We start from the raw sequence: 14237 nt of genomic DNA, 5'->3' as shown, positions 1-14237 counted from the left end.
TTAATTTTTGAAAGTGTTAATTAAAATCTTATTTTCAACCAGCAGTGAGCAGAAGTAGCAGCAGGGATTGTTTTTCCTTCTCCTCTCAATCCGTATAATGTCCGAACAAACAGAAGAAAACCATTCCCCAGTCCACAATTTACCGCCTTCCAATGCACACATGAAAAAAAAAGATCTTCTCAAATTAAAATCCTTCCCTTTTGCCTGTTCGACGTTGCCAGCGGATCTGTCAGGGAAGACTAGATTTATTGAATTGTTTGCCTTTGCCTTTACATCCATTTGCTAAATGCTTCTATTTGCTGCAGCAGTCGAACTCGAAAACTCTCACCAGTTCGCACCTTTGTTCCGTTTTTTTTTTCTGGTAAGGTGCAGCGCAGTACCGTACTTCCATTCCCGAATTTAGCACCATTTGTCAGACACAATGCACAAATTAATTAGTCTACCTTGAGCTGCAACAAAAGCACACCTTTCATTGGGTTTTTCAGCTTCCCATTCCTATCCGCAGGCGCATCCACGAGTTTCGTGTTTGTTTATTGCTCGAAAAACATTTGCCTTCTTGCAATTTACGAAATTAATATACAGCTTCAGCATCTCAGCCTTGCTTTACATTACAAGAAGACAACTTCAAGCCACTTCTTAAAATATTATGTTTAAAATTTCCTTCCTCCCCCATCCACAGCTCAGTTTCATGCGAGTGAGAGTTTCTTCAAGGCGCAAACTTGCACTACCCACTTCCACTAATAGACCATCCCGTGTTCGCTTTATTCACTTTTCCCGCTCGTCCTCCAACTTTGCGCTCTAGCCTTCACTAATCTTTCCAATAATGCGGAAACAGGCAAACGGAAGAGTCGAACCCAAACACACAAACTATCCCAACCGAACTTCGATACTTTCCGAATAAAAGGGAAAAGGATTTGCTTGCTACAAAAGTTACTTTGGCCGATCGGGGCGAAAGTTCCCAGGGGCCAGTTTCCCCTGCAAACGAAGTTTTTGCCCACTACACACATGCATCTCCAATGATTTTGAACCAATCGAAGAGAAGGGGGTGGGAGATTTCCGTTGATGGGAAAGTTTTAAGCCACACGGAAGCACGAAAGAATGTCCGAAAACTGTTGTAAATAAATTATTTTCCAATGAAGAATAAAATCACCCATTCTTCGCCTGATTTTCCAAACCATCCGATCGTGTATTGGTGTGGCTTGTTTTGCTCCGTGGCTGCCGCAGTCCTCGTCGGAGTTCTTTCCAAAGTTTTTCACGCTGCCCGGCATTTCACGCTGCTAGGTACGACGCTGATCGGGGGAACTTCTTTGGTATTGGTTGAAAACCCGACCGCGCCGACCCAGGCCCTGCACGGTGCCGTCAATTCCCTCAGTCCTCTATCCTTACACAATAACCACGCGTCTGCCAAGAAACGGCCACTTACTAAACCTGTCTCGCTTGAGTTAAAATAATTTAGATCAATAAATAAATGAGCATTTCTCTTACGTGCTACAAGTTTCACCCAGTTCCCCACAAACTTTTGACCACGTTTAAGGCCGTCGGAACTGTCCATTACCGAAGAAGTACGGCGGTATCTGCGGGTTCTGCGGTACTGCTGCCAGTCCAAAGTTTGTACCCGGTGCCGGTGCACCAAACATCGGGAACGGTTGCACCGGAAACTGACCGCCAGGAAAGCCGGGAAACGGTAAATTAGAGGGAAAACCCACTCCACCACCGACCGGTTGCTGGGGAGGGAATCCCATCGCAGGCCGTCCGCCAGGAACAGCGCCAGGGAATCTGCCCGGAATGACGGGGAAAGGATCGCGCTGCACGACCACTGTCGGTGGATTCATCGGGTTGAACGTAATTGCGTTGGGGTTGCTGGTGACCGTTTTATCCGCCGCCAGTCGGAAGTTGATCGCAATGTCGTTCGAAAGATCGTGCCCGCTGGCTGGCGATGGTCCTGGTGGAGCATCACCGACGGGTCGTTCCTGGTTGGCGTTGAACTTGGGATCGTTGTACCGGTTCAACGATACGATGATACGTTGACGATCGTCCTGTTTGGGCCATTCGTTGGATACGGATTGGACGGGGACATTGACGTTCGGCTCGACAAAGTCCTCTTCCGAGCTTGATTCCAGCAGTTCACTGTTCTCACGGTTGCGCTGAATGGTCGTCTCGGGTGAACCGTCCACTAGCTGCGCGCCCATCGGTCCGGATGCTGCCTCGAACGATTCCAGTCCTGACCACTTTTCTGAGGACTGTTTGAGATGTGCGTTATAACTTTTGTTGTCTATTCTATTCTATTTGCACTAGCTTAGTGATTATAAGTCTTTAAAAAGAGGAAACTTAAAGGCATTAATCGCCAAGCATTGATACTTCTAAATGAACTTCTGTACAATCTAGGTTTTTTTGCTTAGAAATGTAAAATATTTACAATAAATTTTAAGGCACGCGTTATGTATTAAAACCACTCAGAACAGGCTCTCATGCTGGTCAGTTTTATTGGTTACATCGGAAAATCCCGCAGTAGTATTAAGATGTATAAACTTAGCAAAAAACAAACTCATTCTAGCAGCAAACGAAAAGGGTCAGAGTGAAACGTTACAAAATAGGAAAGAAATAGAGAAGTAGAAAGGCACAAGAGGTAAATTCTTATCAACTTTTATTTACATCGTTCACTGTGTAAAGCTTAACTGGTTAGAGTTCTCGTAGGAACGGAAATCGGGAAGAACAAATCTTTCAACAACAAACGTTTCTATCACGTTCCATCGCCACACTGTACAGTAGAAGAGCAGGGTTTTTGGTGTTGTGTGTTACAAACATTCCTGGAAGAAATGGAATATCATGCCATCACACCCTAAAACACCACTCTCCAAGGCATCATCAAGCTCCCATTCCCTTCCCTCTCGCCGTGTTCTATTCTCCGTGCCGATGTAAGATGCATTGCGTTGCGCGAAGTACAGCCGCATCTGGAGCCGCACCACCGACGGGTGAAATGTCACTTCTTGCAACCGCTTCTAGTTCTGCTACGATTTGTTGGTACGCCATTTGGCAAGAAGACGTTAATGAGACAAAATGCAAAATAATGAATGGAACCATTCATACCAGAGCTATGCTTATGTACATGCTACTAGAAGGTAATGGGAAGATCGCCAAGATATGAAGGTTAATCGGAATAGAGCAGAGCAATCAGAAAGACACAAGCTTGGAGGGGAATGATGGTACGTGGTAATCCAATCACAGGAGCTTAACGTTAGATATAATTTTTAGAAGATATGCGAGCATGAGAAAATGTATAGATAATAGAATAGTACGAAAAATGGTGTACAAAACTCGAGATCCTTCATCCTTCAGATTCGCTACAATACAACCACCAAAAGAAGGCATCTCCAGGAAGACTGTGATGGAATGAGAGATGGCAACACCCGACGAACGGCTTTGTAGAGTTACAATTAATCGGATGCACATTTGAGAGATTGTTTAGAGGGGGTTGAAAGGGGGGAGGGGTAGATCAGTCCGGAAGGAGCAGAGAAAGAATTAGGGCGGAAGCGCTGCACTAGCGAGAGCTGTTCAGCAGAGAGTTAGGCAGCGTCAGCACCGGCTGAAGTAGCAGTAGTAGGTTCCGCAGCTTCCGCAGCATCGGTAGAGCTTTCCGTATTTACCTCCTCCGCCTCCTCCTCCGGTGCCAGCCTTTCCTTCTCCTCGTCAATGTCCACGTTGGACGTATCGATCGTGTTCAGATTGTCATCGTCCACCGTCGTCTTGTCTTCATCGCTCGATTCCAGCTCGGTATCGCGCTTGGGCGCATCGGTCGCAGGTGCAGCCGGTTCGTTGTCCGACTCCGCACCATCGTCACCGTTACGATTGCCCACCTCAACATCGGTCGGTGCTTTGGGGGTCGTAGCCTCAGCGCTACCATCGTCCGTTGGCTTCACGTCGATGACACGCACCTTAAAGATTGAGGTACCGAACTCCGTCTTCTTCGTATAGTACGTATCATTAATGACGACCTTGTGCCCATCGATGACCTACAACGAAGAATATATCATTACACGAGTCACATAACCAATGCCAATGCCCGATTGGTACTTACCTTCACAGTGGAGGTGGTGTTAGTGACCCCATCTTCCGACGAGTCATCCGGAATTTCCACTGGGAAGAAGCCTGGTCCGGATGGCAGGTAGTCACCACCGTAGAATGGATTCCACGATCCAGAGAAACGATCGCGGACACGCTTTAGAAGATCTGCAGTGTTTTGGATATAGAATTGCGGAATTCTGAAACAACCTCACAAACTTTCGATGCTACTCACCATCCAGATATCCGGATAGATGCCACGAGAACGGATTGTACGATGGGAAGTACACGGGTCTGGCCGGCACTGGTGCAAAGTCACCGGTATCTACCACACCATCAAAGCCTTCGAACGACGACGGATAGCGGTTGTAGTACGTGGGGCGATGGTGTGACAGCGGCACCACAATATACTCTGCATCATCCGAAGCATCAGAGTTTGCCTCCTTCTCGTAGCTCGCTGCCAAAAAAGAACGAAAACATCAGTGATTTTAAAGATATCGGTTAGCCATAATGCTCATAAGCGAACAATTTATCGTTCATTCGTCATCTCCGAAAGCGTCTCAAGTTTATTGCGCATCATTTGGAAAAACTGCTTCATCATTGGCGGGGAGGGAAGGCTACGAGACACGATCAAGGTGAAATCGATTTGTTACGGAGCAGAGAAGAGGATGGGCAAAAAATCCCCCGCTAAAACGGGGTGGAGCCTTACGTTTCAATCGCTTTTTCGGAGTACCCCTTTTACCTCCAGGTGCTTCGTGCAGTGGGGACGAATAATTGCAACCGGGGCCACACTAATCGGCCATAATTGATGTGCTCAAACGTAATGAAGATGTTGGAAAGGTAGGAGCACCATCAGTATGGTAGATGGTGTTGTTATTATTCAAAATAAATGGAAAACGATCATTATTCATCCGAGGGCATGCAACTAGGCCGTTTCTTTGCGATGAAGATCTTTTGGAATGACACTACAGCCCTCGTGTGGAAGTGTTCTTCTCAACACTCGAGAAGCACCTTCCATACCCTCCACATGTACACATGGCTCGCTAATTTCAGACACACTTTCGTTGCCATGCTGATCAGAAGCGAACGGCGGAAGAATCGTTCACATAATAATAATTCCAAAAAACGACCGCGATGATGAGCAGCGGTGAATCACACAAAATGACAGAATCGCGTGTGACCAACCACTTAGATGGCGTGGCCAACACGCAGGGAAACGCTAGTGCTGTGCCGAAGCACCAGGCTTTTGTTTCATAATTGGTGCAATTTGGAAATGTATCTCCCATGGGGGTGCCCGCTTGATGCGTGTTTTTAAATTATCAATGGTAAATAGGTGTCTACAGGAGGACGACGATGTTCCAAACAAGCTGCAACCCATATGGATGTGCACAATTTGCATTGATAAGGAAAATTTGCTGTATGAATTCATTTGAAATTCATTGAAATGTATATGAAAATGGTTGGTAAATGGTTCCAATTTCCAATAATTGTGGTTATGTACTTGCATATTCATTTCAGTAATGGTTATTACCTTGAAGGGAAAGAGACTCTTTTTTTATTCTTTCCAGCACTTCAATTATTACGAGTATCTAAAAATTCTATTCGATCTACATAACCTCACTCTTCTGGGTAAAAAAAAAGAAAACCCATCCCGAGTGATCAAGACCAAGATGAATTCTTGTCAAACCATTTCTCAACAAACTCTCCTCCGCCCCACTAAACATGTCGATCACGATCGTGCACTGTATTGTATTGACACTGTTGACATTGTTATTAGCGACAACGCATATTCTACGACGTGACTGTTGCCTCCGTTCAGCCGATCGACCGGTTCATGAGCAGTGTTGACCTACTCTGCACCGTGTAAGATCGTGTCTACAGCTGCTTCCATTCTACAGTACAGTACACAACAGTAGTTACACAAGCACAATGACCTACTCGAAGCTACCTACCGGTACACCCGAAACACAAGCTCAGGTCGAGCCTGGGTTTATTGCGAAGATGCATCCATCTCCAAGAAGATGCCCTTCTCTGCAGGATTGAATTGGCGAAACTAACACAAAAAATGGCAACAATTGAGTGGTAGTAGAAAAAAACACGATAATCAAATTATCTATAATTGCAACACTTTTCAATGCACAATGCGTTTGCTTTCGTGAGTGATGTTTAACAATACAGCTTCCACGCGCGTTTGGAACAATCAAATTCCGTGTTTGCTGCTGCTCGTTCGTCTTAACATTTTGACAGCAATGCTCAGACGGAGTACGCTCAAATGTGTGAGTATTATGTGTGTGTGTAAATGAGCTTCAATTTTTCGAGTTAAGTGGCATATCGGCACCTCACAGCTTCAAGGGTTATTAATCTTGGGTAGTTACTTAGCACGACCACAAACGGCAAACGTTTCGGTAAGAACTGGTTTTACAAATGTCACGTGCCGGCAGTGTACTTTGCAACCCCACATCTCCCACAACAACAGCACCGGTGGCTGACAATGCAATGCACCCCCGTACTTACTCAACATCCGTGCCGATGGAATCTGTAGCCTGCACCAACACCCTGCAAGTTGTGGAATTGTATTCAAAACACGCAACGAAATAAATTCAACCGACAATCTAATCGTCGCTTGCTCATGCCGCTAGATCGTGGTGTGGGAGGTCCAGTAACACACATACGGCCTGTCTGCATGCCAGACGTCAATTGCACAGAGAAATTAGGTGAACCATTGCCTTCCGTGAGCGAAAGGTTGTGGAGTGAATTCGGTTTTTAGTCCCTCCCTGCCCTGGAATTCCCTTCGAAACGGTACCAATTGTAAATCATCGACTCAAATCAAAACATTTGCATCCAACTACAGCGGTGGGTGCGAGCTTTCTCTCCCCCCACCCGCGATGGAACTACAACGCCGAAGAATTTCAAATACTTGGCGAACGCTTCTTGGCATTCTTGACTGCTACCCCCCCCCCCCCCCCCTCCAACATTTTGCCACCTTTGCCGCCCGCGAAAGTATTTTAATTAGCTTCATCTCAATCGCCCAATCGTTCAAGTGTGCCTTCCGGGGCCGGAAATTCCTGCCAAACTTCCCGATTGAAATTCGCACAAATGCAAGGAAATGGGGGGTTGAGGTGAAGGTTCTTTTTAAAGTTACTTTCAAGACGTTGAGTCTGGTTCCATTCATTTCAACGGAAGAGATGAGTATGTTACTTTACCAATGATTTTATACGTGAAATCTACATCTAGTTCACTTTCAACATCAAATCAAACTTTGTGGACTCTTCGAACTTAAAACAAACTCTTCCGTGGACTTCATGATGCAAATCGAACCCAAACACGCTTAAGTATTATTTAAACATTCATTTCAGTGACCTATCATCACTGTGGGTAGATTCAGTATCGTAAAATGTTGACGTTGTTTTGACAACCCTGACTAATAGCGACTATATAATGAGGCTATGCTCTTGCAAAGGTTCTGCCAAATGCCCCATTTAAAGCCATATTTGATGACAAGAATAGTGAGCATGCTCAAGGTCCACCTAGGCAAAACGCCAACATTAAACGGATTAATCATAAAGAGGTAACTAAGAAACTGTTTTTTTTAAATTATGGATCATCAGCTAAGACGAATTCTGACACACGCTTCCCCAGCTTTTTGCTTTTTTCTGATCTCGATTCATTATTCAGCAAAAGACCATCTAAAACAGTAACAAAAACGAAACAACATTTCTAGTCGTACGCCAACACCTACCGAACCGAGATTGGCGCGCATTTGCCTGCGGTCCACTTCAACGCGTTCAAACGACTCCCTCCGGTCGATTGAATTCGTTTTACACTACAGCAACACAACACCCATTGCTCCATTGCCAGCCCACACAAGGTACCGACACGACAGCGAGAACTCATCCATCCGCGGTCAATGAAATAGCGACGCAGCACAATGATGAGGCAGCGCACACAACGTGGCGAACCGAACGGAGAGGGTGCAGGTCGTTGTAAGAGTACAGCGTGTGAAAAGGGTTCCACTACCCCTGCGTAACCCGGACCAATGGACACACAGCACAACAATCAACCGAAATTGTTAATAAAATTGTATGTCCCACCACCATCGAGGGGGCAATACGGAGACTTCCCGGCAGGGCGAGAATGCATGGATACGGCGTAGAAGTCATGCTCACGGGAAGTGCATCTAATGGATGGTAGACACATCGTACCAAGTTTAATCTCTACCGAGTCATCTCGGAAGTGAGCGGGAAGTGCTAAGCCACCTTCCTAATTTACTTTCCCATTAACCGCTCCGGTGGCAATCATATGGTGCCCCGATGGGTCATTACTTTTGAAATGGAAATGAAAAACATCCCAGGAATACAGCCACAACGCTCAGCTGCCGGTGTGATGTTGATGACGCACTAAATTACTCACCGCAAAGTACCCCAAACAAGAGGAAAAAATAATAACGTTCACAACATCTTGCCAAGGTCAAATGAAGCAGTGACCGTACAGATGCTGAACCGGAAGATTCGAAGAAAAGGAAACGAAGCCAAAGATGGTGAATATCTAGCGCAAAAGATGAATGAAGCTCATCAGTGCATGTAGCAGACGCGTTCGCGTATTTTTCCGTTCGTAAACATCTTCGCCGAAAACGGACCCAATGTTGATGAGTGAGGCCGGCCGGTGGCATGGTTTATAAATACGTGCGCCCCGAGGTGGGCAATCAAACAAATCTCCCAACGGGGCACGTACGGTGGTTTTACACACACACGCTAGGTACGTATCATGCGCGAGTTGGATGGATTTTAATTAGCTCCAGCGTGATCGCACGCGCGCGCGCGCTTCTACAACAATTTTGGCCGGAATTATGCAATCTGCTAGAACGAAACAGACGCCAAACGGAAGCTGCGGCTTTTCTGGGGGCTACAAAATGATGGCGCATGACAATTAAAATCCGTGCACAATCTGTTGGGATTAAATCAGATTGGCTCTTAGTCTTCACTTGTTCGATTGCTCTTGAAGCATATGTGGCCCCAAGATCTTCGTTGATTGAGCCTGTTTTGTTCTTTAAAGTTGCTAATGACTAAAAAAAACCCAAAAAGTGAAAAACTAGATCGAAAACAGGTTCTCGATAACTCTCGCACCACTTTTTGGGGAATTTTTGGGGGCTCAAGTTCTGGTTCTCCAAAAACTTGTTTCGTACCAGAACCCTAAATAAGGGGGGCTGGTAGGAAGATACGATACGTTCCAGTCGTCGAACACCACGTCAGGTTTCAGGAAATCAACGGCAAACTACGCCTCTCCAGTAGAAGCCAGCCTTCGTGTATGACTCTAAAATTACAATTGCTACCGGCATGAGAGAAACATCACCCGCACAGCAAACCCAGTCACGAAAGTCACGAACATTGCGCTGTGAGAGAAGCGAATCTTTATCTAACATCAGGCTGGCAGGGCTGGCGCGAACTCTTATCACAGCATTGAAACGTCATTGAACGATTGAATGCTCTAGAAAAGATCAGCTCAGTGTGTTGTAGTTTCTAGAAGATTGAAATTTACACAGTGGAAATTGATTTTTCATGTCCCCAACAATCGATTGAGCATGAAACCCGTTTACAAACTGCGTCTTGGCGATACTGGTTTTGCGGTCTATCTTTAAATTTAAATCGCCCTCCACCTGCCCTTGCACTGGCACTGCCATATGGAAAGCGGTCGACATATTTTATGCTTTATTCACACGCGCACACACACACACACACAAACATACCTGGATAGGCGACGGTGGCGGTCACGGTCAAGGCAACCACCAGCAGCAGGCTGGTCGCGAATCGACGCATTTCTGTCGCACGGCGATTGTTGGGGGGTGAAGACGGCGAATTTTCCAGAACTTTCCACCAGGAAACCTTCACGAGGATTGCGTATTTACCGACGTTTGTTACCTCTCACTGCACAAAACTGCACCGCACACACACTCTCTATCTCTCTGTTTGGCTCGTAGGTTGCGTTTCTGTTGAGAGAAAAGCGACACAAGGGAAATGCATTGATTACTTCGATCCGTTTGGTAGGATTCACTTCAGCCACCTCAACAACATCAACAACGAAATGTCATAACACAGTACTTTTAGGCACAGAAAAAACAGCCGGTAGGAGAGATGGGACCGATTGATGAGACCCGGTGAGAGTAAAAACAGTAAACACCAACCACTTCCTACCAAGGGCTGCAGTTCACTGGAGGAATGAGATTGCGCTAACCACACACACACACCCTCACCCCCTTCCACACGTACCTGTAAGGGTCGCACAATACACCACACTTGTTCGTTACTCTCCGAGCACGTTCTCTCGACTGGTCCGGTGGCAACGGTACGCTCCACGTCTATATATGCGATCTGGACGCCGCAACGTTAGACGCCGGCAGTGGTGGTGATGGCGATGATGGTGAGTCAGACTCTCCCTTTTGGTGTGTTTTGGTTTGCCGTGTCGCGCTGATGCGGGTTCGCTTCCACGCACTCGCAGCATTCGTTGTGTCGAGTTGTATCTCGCTCTCGCCCTCAATTGCGTTTGCCGGGGTTGGCCCGGTACCATCGCCGCCGTGGACGCTAAACGGTGCCCAACCGCGTTGCCGTGTTGTGACGGGACGTGTTCTCGGTGTCCCGAATGGCGAAAGATAACAAAATATTGGTTGCATGTGTGTGCAGAACGTCGTTGAATTTTAAATAGTAAATTAGGCATTTTTACAAGAGCAAGATAGTGACGCAAAAGAGTTTCAAAGATAATGTTTTACATATTTTTCAATTAGAGGGAGGAATAAGGAATAAATAAAATATACGTTATGGCTTGCGTTTACCATAAATATAATGCTTCAATTATCCTTCAGTTTCATATAATTACAGTATAAAACATGACACTTTTATCAAATGAAATCAAATAATTCAAATTTGAGCACTGCAGGTCGAAATCGTGATATGGTTATAAATACAATTTTATATTATTTTACTTGTTTACCACCCATGATCTATATAATTCTGCAGACAATGAAACGTATTCATAACGTTTAATAGAAATATAAAAACTTGAAGTTCGATAGTTATTCCAAGTAATGAATTTTATCAATGTCCTATTACACAGATGAAGTGACGAAACAGATGCAAATTAAAGCTTCATGATTCATACTGGCTCAATAGTTGAATGAATAGACTAGTCGGTTCTTACAAGACGCGATCTGTATGGAGTTCCGTTTCAGCGTGTCTGTCTTGTCTGCAGAATTATATAGATCATGGGTGGTAAACAAGTAAAATAATATAAAAATTGTATTTATAACCATATCACGATTTCGACCTGCAGTGCTCAAATTTGAATAATTTGATTTCATTTGATAAAAGAGTCATGTTTCATACTGTAATTGTATGAAACTGAAGGATAATGACAATAGTAATTATCCACACTACAGAAAAATCTATAAATATCTAGCTGTATACCAAGTCACCAATCGTCACCGTATTTCTGGAACATTCTCTCAATCTTTAAACTGTTTTTTATCCTCAACTTCTAACCCTTATACTTCACACAAAAAATCCACATTGAAAAGAACGTAGAAACAAAAGTAATTGCTTCAAACTTAAACAATTCTAGAATACACCTTCTATTGTATTACATTTTAGCTCCTTTTTTCCTGCTAACTTCAATACAATGTCTGTACTGAAGGACACAAAATTAGCAACTTGTCTTACTGCCTGCCATTTACAGCCGACCGAACTAGAAGACAATGTATCCGGATGCCAAAAATGACACAAAAATAAAAACTCCCCAAGCCGAAGTCTTTTTTAGCGTTGACAAACACGAAAGGGCATACCTATTGAAAGTTTGACATTTCCTGCAAAACGTAACGTTTAACCCCTTACCCGGACACTGATTAAATATCAATTGATCGTAAAAAAAAGCACACGCTGGCCGTTTCACCTTTGCCAATTCTAGGCGAAAGATAAATACACACGGCGAAGGTAAATAGGCTATCGAGCAACTCCATTTTACGCCAATGCAACATAATCCATCTTTCTGGGAAACGGGTCTACGTACAAGTCGATAAAGCTAACTCCCGTTGTGACATTCCAATCTGATCGATCGATCGATGATCGCCAATCATGAAAGTTCTAAGGCCAGCTAACGCTAGAATTCACTAATATAGCGAGCGCACGATTAACACCTCTCCGTTCTGTGTGCGAAAAAAAAACATTAAAAATACACTTCTGATGTGGCATTCTATTGGTTTGCCCCGCGCACCAAAAGCGAACGACTTTCTCGGCCCCGGGGCAACCACAATTCCATTCGCTACTGCACTTGTACACCCGTACAAGTCCCATACCCCATTTGTCAACGCAGTGGCGCGCGCCCATTGATGTCGACGCGTTTGGCATGAGGCGACCGGTACCGTTTAGCACACTGCGCCACCCTTCAAAAACCCCTCCCGGAGGTGACGGGTGCCCATCCTTAGCGAATCGTTTCGCTACCCATGACATGACACTCTCTTCCTCTCTCTTGCTTTTTGACTGGCCGTGGTTTATTTGCAAACAGGAGTGTCAGCACAGAGATCAATCGCGCACATACCAGCTGAGTGACACTTTTTCCTATGGCCTACAGCAACGCAGGGGTGCCTCACTGAACTATTGAAACCTTCAGCGATTGATCGACTGCAACTGATCGGCAGTCGATCGGTGGATGAAAATCGTTCACTCATCACAACAGCGCCTTGGTCAAGGTCACACCATGCGGCAGGTGGCGTGGTTTGCAGGTGGAATGAAGGTTTTGCTCTGTGCGCTGGTAAAGGTCGTCGCGGTTTGTTGTATGTTCTAATAGGGTGGCCTCGCTTGCCACCCGGCCGGCTGCTGCTAACCGACCGAAGCGACGGATGGCATTCCTCCGGTGTGTTCGGATGATGACGATCACTGAACTTGGGTGAAAAACTGCAACCACCTTAATGATGCGCAGACAGACAGATATGATCGAGGCGTGTTAATCTATTGTGTTCCGTGTTCAGCGCAATGGCATGTTTAATTATTCTCTATGGCCGTGGTTGAAGTTCCTTCAAGAAGCTGCATCAGTGGAATCCGCGGGCTTAGCGACAATCAAAAAGTTTGAATATTTTAATGTTTTATTTAGACAAAACGATCAAGATTCTTGAAGTTGAATGAAGAAATGAAAGTTCACAGGAGAATGCATGTTTCTGGTCTCTGGAAGATGAATGCGTTACGTTCCTTCGAATTTCTCCTTAAATATACCTGAATGTAAATAAACGTAGAAATTAGGGCAGATGATTCGGCTAAAAATCGGCATAAAAGTCATATTTCAGCATTTTTGAGAATAAATTTATCAAATTATCCAAATATTCATTTTCACTTTCTCTTTCGCTCTAAACCATGGTCTAATGGTTCCTTATCTTCAGAGCAAGTTGTTAATGGACCAAGAAACATTCTTGTCCGATTGCGCCACCATACCAAGATCTAGTTCAGTAGATCTTTCCAGCGGTTGCTATGTACGACATCGTGACTTTTTCCGACCCAAGGAACACCGTTAAAGAAGTGTAACATGTTGGCAGCGCTTTACATTGCGCTTTGTTTCAATTTGCTTTGTTGACAGATAAGCTTCTAGAAGCGATCAGCGTCAACGATGACACAGGTGGTCGATGTCCGCTCGCTTAGTCAGAGCCACCCGGCGTACCGTGATACCTCCCCAGTGCTCTGTTGAGTTATCACATTACACAATAGCAGCTCTGTTCGGTTTACAGAAGCTGTACATGGGGAATGGGAAGGTGAATAATAGATGGCACCAGCAGTTACATGGATTACTCAGCACAAGAAAAAAGTGAAACTTTGAAGGGTTTTGTTTACTACAAACCCGCATAACATCGTATTGTGTGAATAACCGGAAGCATATTTGATTGTAGAAAGAAAAAAACAGTTATCCAAACTTTTTTGTTGTTGTGATCTTAAAGCTCCCGATGGTTCATTTTCAATTAGTCAAAAATGACATCTTCCCGTGCGGTTAGCGGCATATTTTTCCTCCAAAACGTTCGCCAAATTGAATGTTCAACGACGACTTCTTCTTGATAATTTCCCACTAAACCCCACCGAATCTCTGATTCGGTCAAGGTGGTTATGCAATGGCTTTGATTGTCGTGATTAACTCCCAATGCCAAAACGGCGCTT

General features: G+C 44.9%; 1 protein-coding gene across 3 annotated transcripts; it reads right to left on the bottom strand.

Moving 5' to 3' along the window:
* Positions 1–227: 227 nt before the first annotated feature.
* On the bottom strand, positions 228–10434 carry LOC121595991. 3 transcript variants are annotated; one of them, XM_041920517.1, is made up of 6 exons: positions 10323–10434; positions 9803–10042; positions 4295–4516; positions 4076–4227; positions 3645–4010; positions 228–2240 (listed from the first exon to the last, which is right to left on the bottom strand). In XM_041920517.1, the coding sequence occupies exons 2-6, from the start codon at positions 9870–9872 to the stop codon at positions 1530–1532; spliced, it is 1521 nt and encodes a 506-aa protein (XP_041776451.1). In that variant the 5' UTR covers positions 9873–10042; positions 10323–10434; the 3' UTR covers positions 228–1529. The 3 variants fall into 3 exon arrangements, with proteins under 3 accessions (XP_041776451.1, XP_041776452.1, XP_041776453.1); XM_041920518.1 differs by lacking the exon at positions 10323–10434 and adding an exon at positions 10117–10290; XM_041920519.1 differs by lacking the exon at positions 10323–10434 and adding an exon at positions 10155–10290.
* Positions 10435–14237: the final 3803 nt, after the last annotated feature.

This window comes from Anopheles merus, chromosome 3R (assembly GCF_017562075.2).
Source record: "Anopheles merus strain MAF chromosome 3R, AmerM5.1, whole genome shotgun sequence".
In the NCBI taxonomy this organism is placed as follows: Eukaryota; Metazoa; Arthropoda; class Insecta; order Diptera; family Culicidae; genus Anopheles; species Anopheles merus.
This window is presented reverse-complemented; position numbering and strand designations above follow the sequence as displayed.

Bases quoted from the DNA above. Each gene is read 5' to 3' on its own strand.
- LOC121595991 (XM_041920517.1), bottom strand. From the start codon at position 9,872: ATGCGTCGATTCGCGACCAGCCTGCTGCTGGTGGTTGCCTTGACCGTG. The intron at 4,517-9,802 runs GTATGTTTGTGT...CTTTTTTGGCAG, and splicing joins CGCCACCGTCGCCTATCCAG to CGAGCTACGAGAAGGAGGCA. The intron at 4,228-4,294 runs GTGAGTAGCATC...AAAACACTGCAG, and splicing joins TCTATCCGGATATCTGGATG to ATCTTCTAAAGCGTGTCCGC.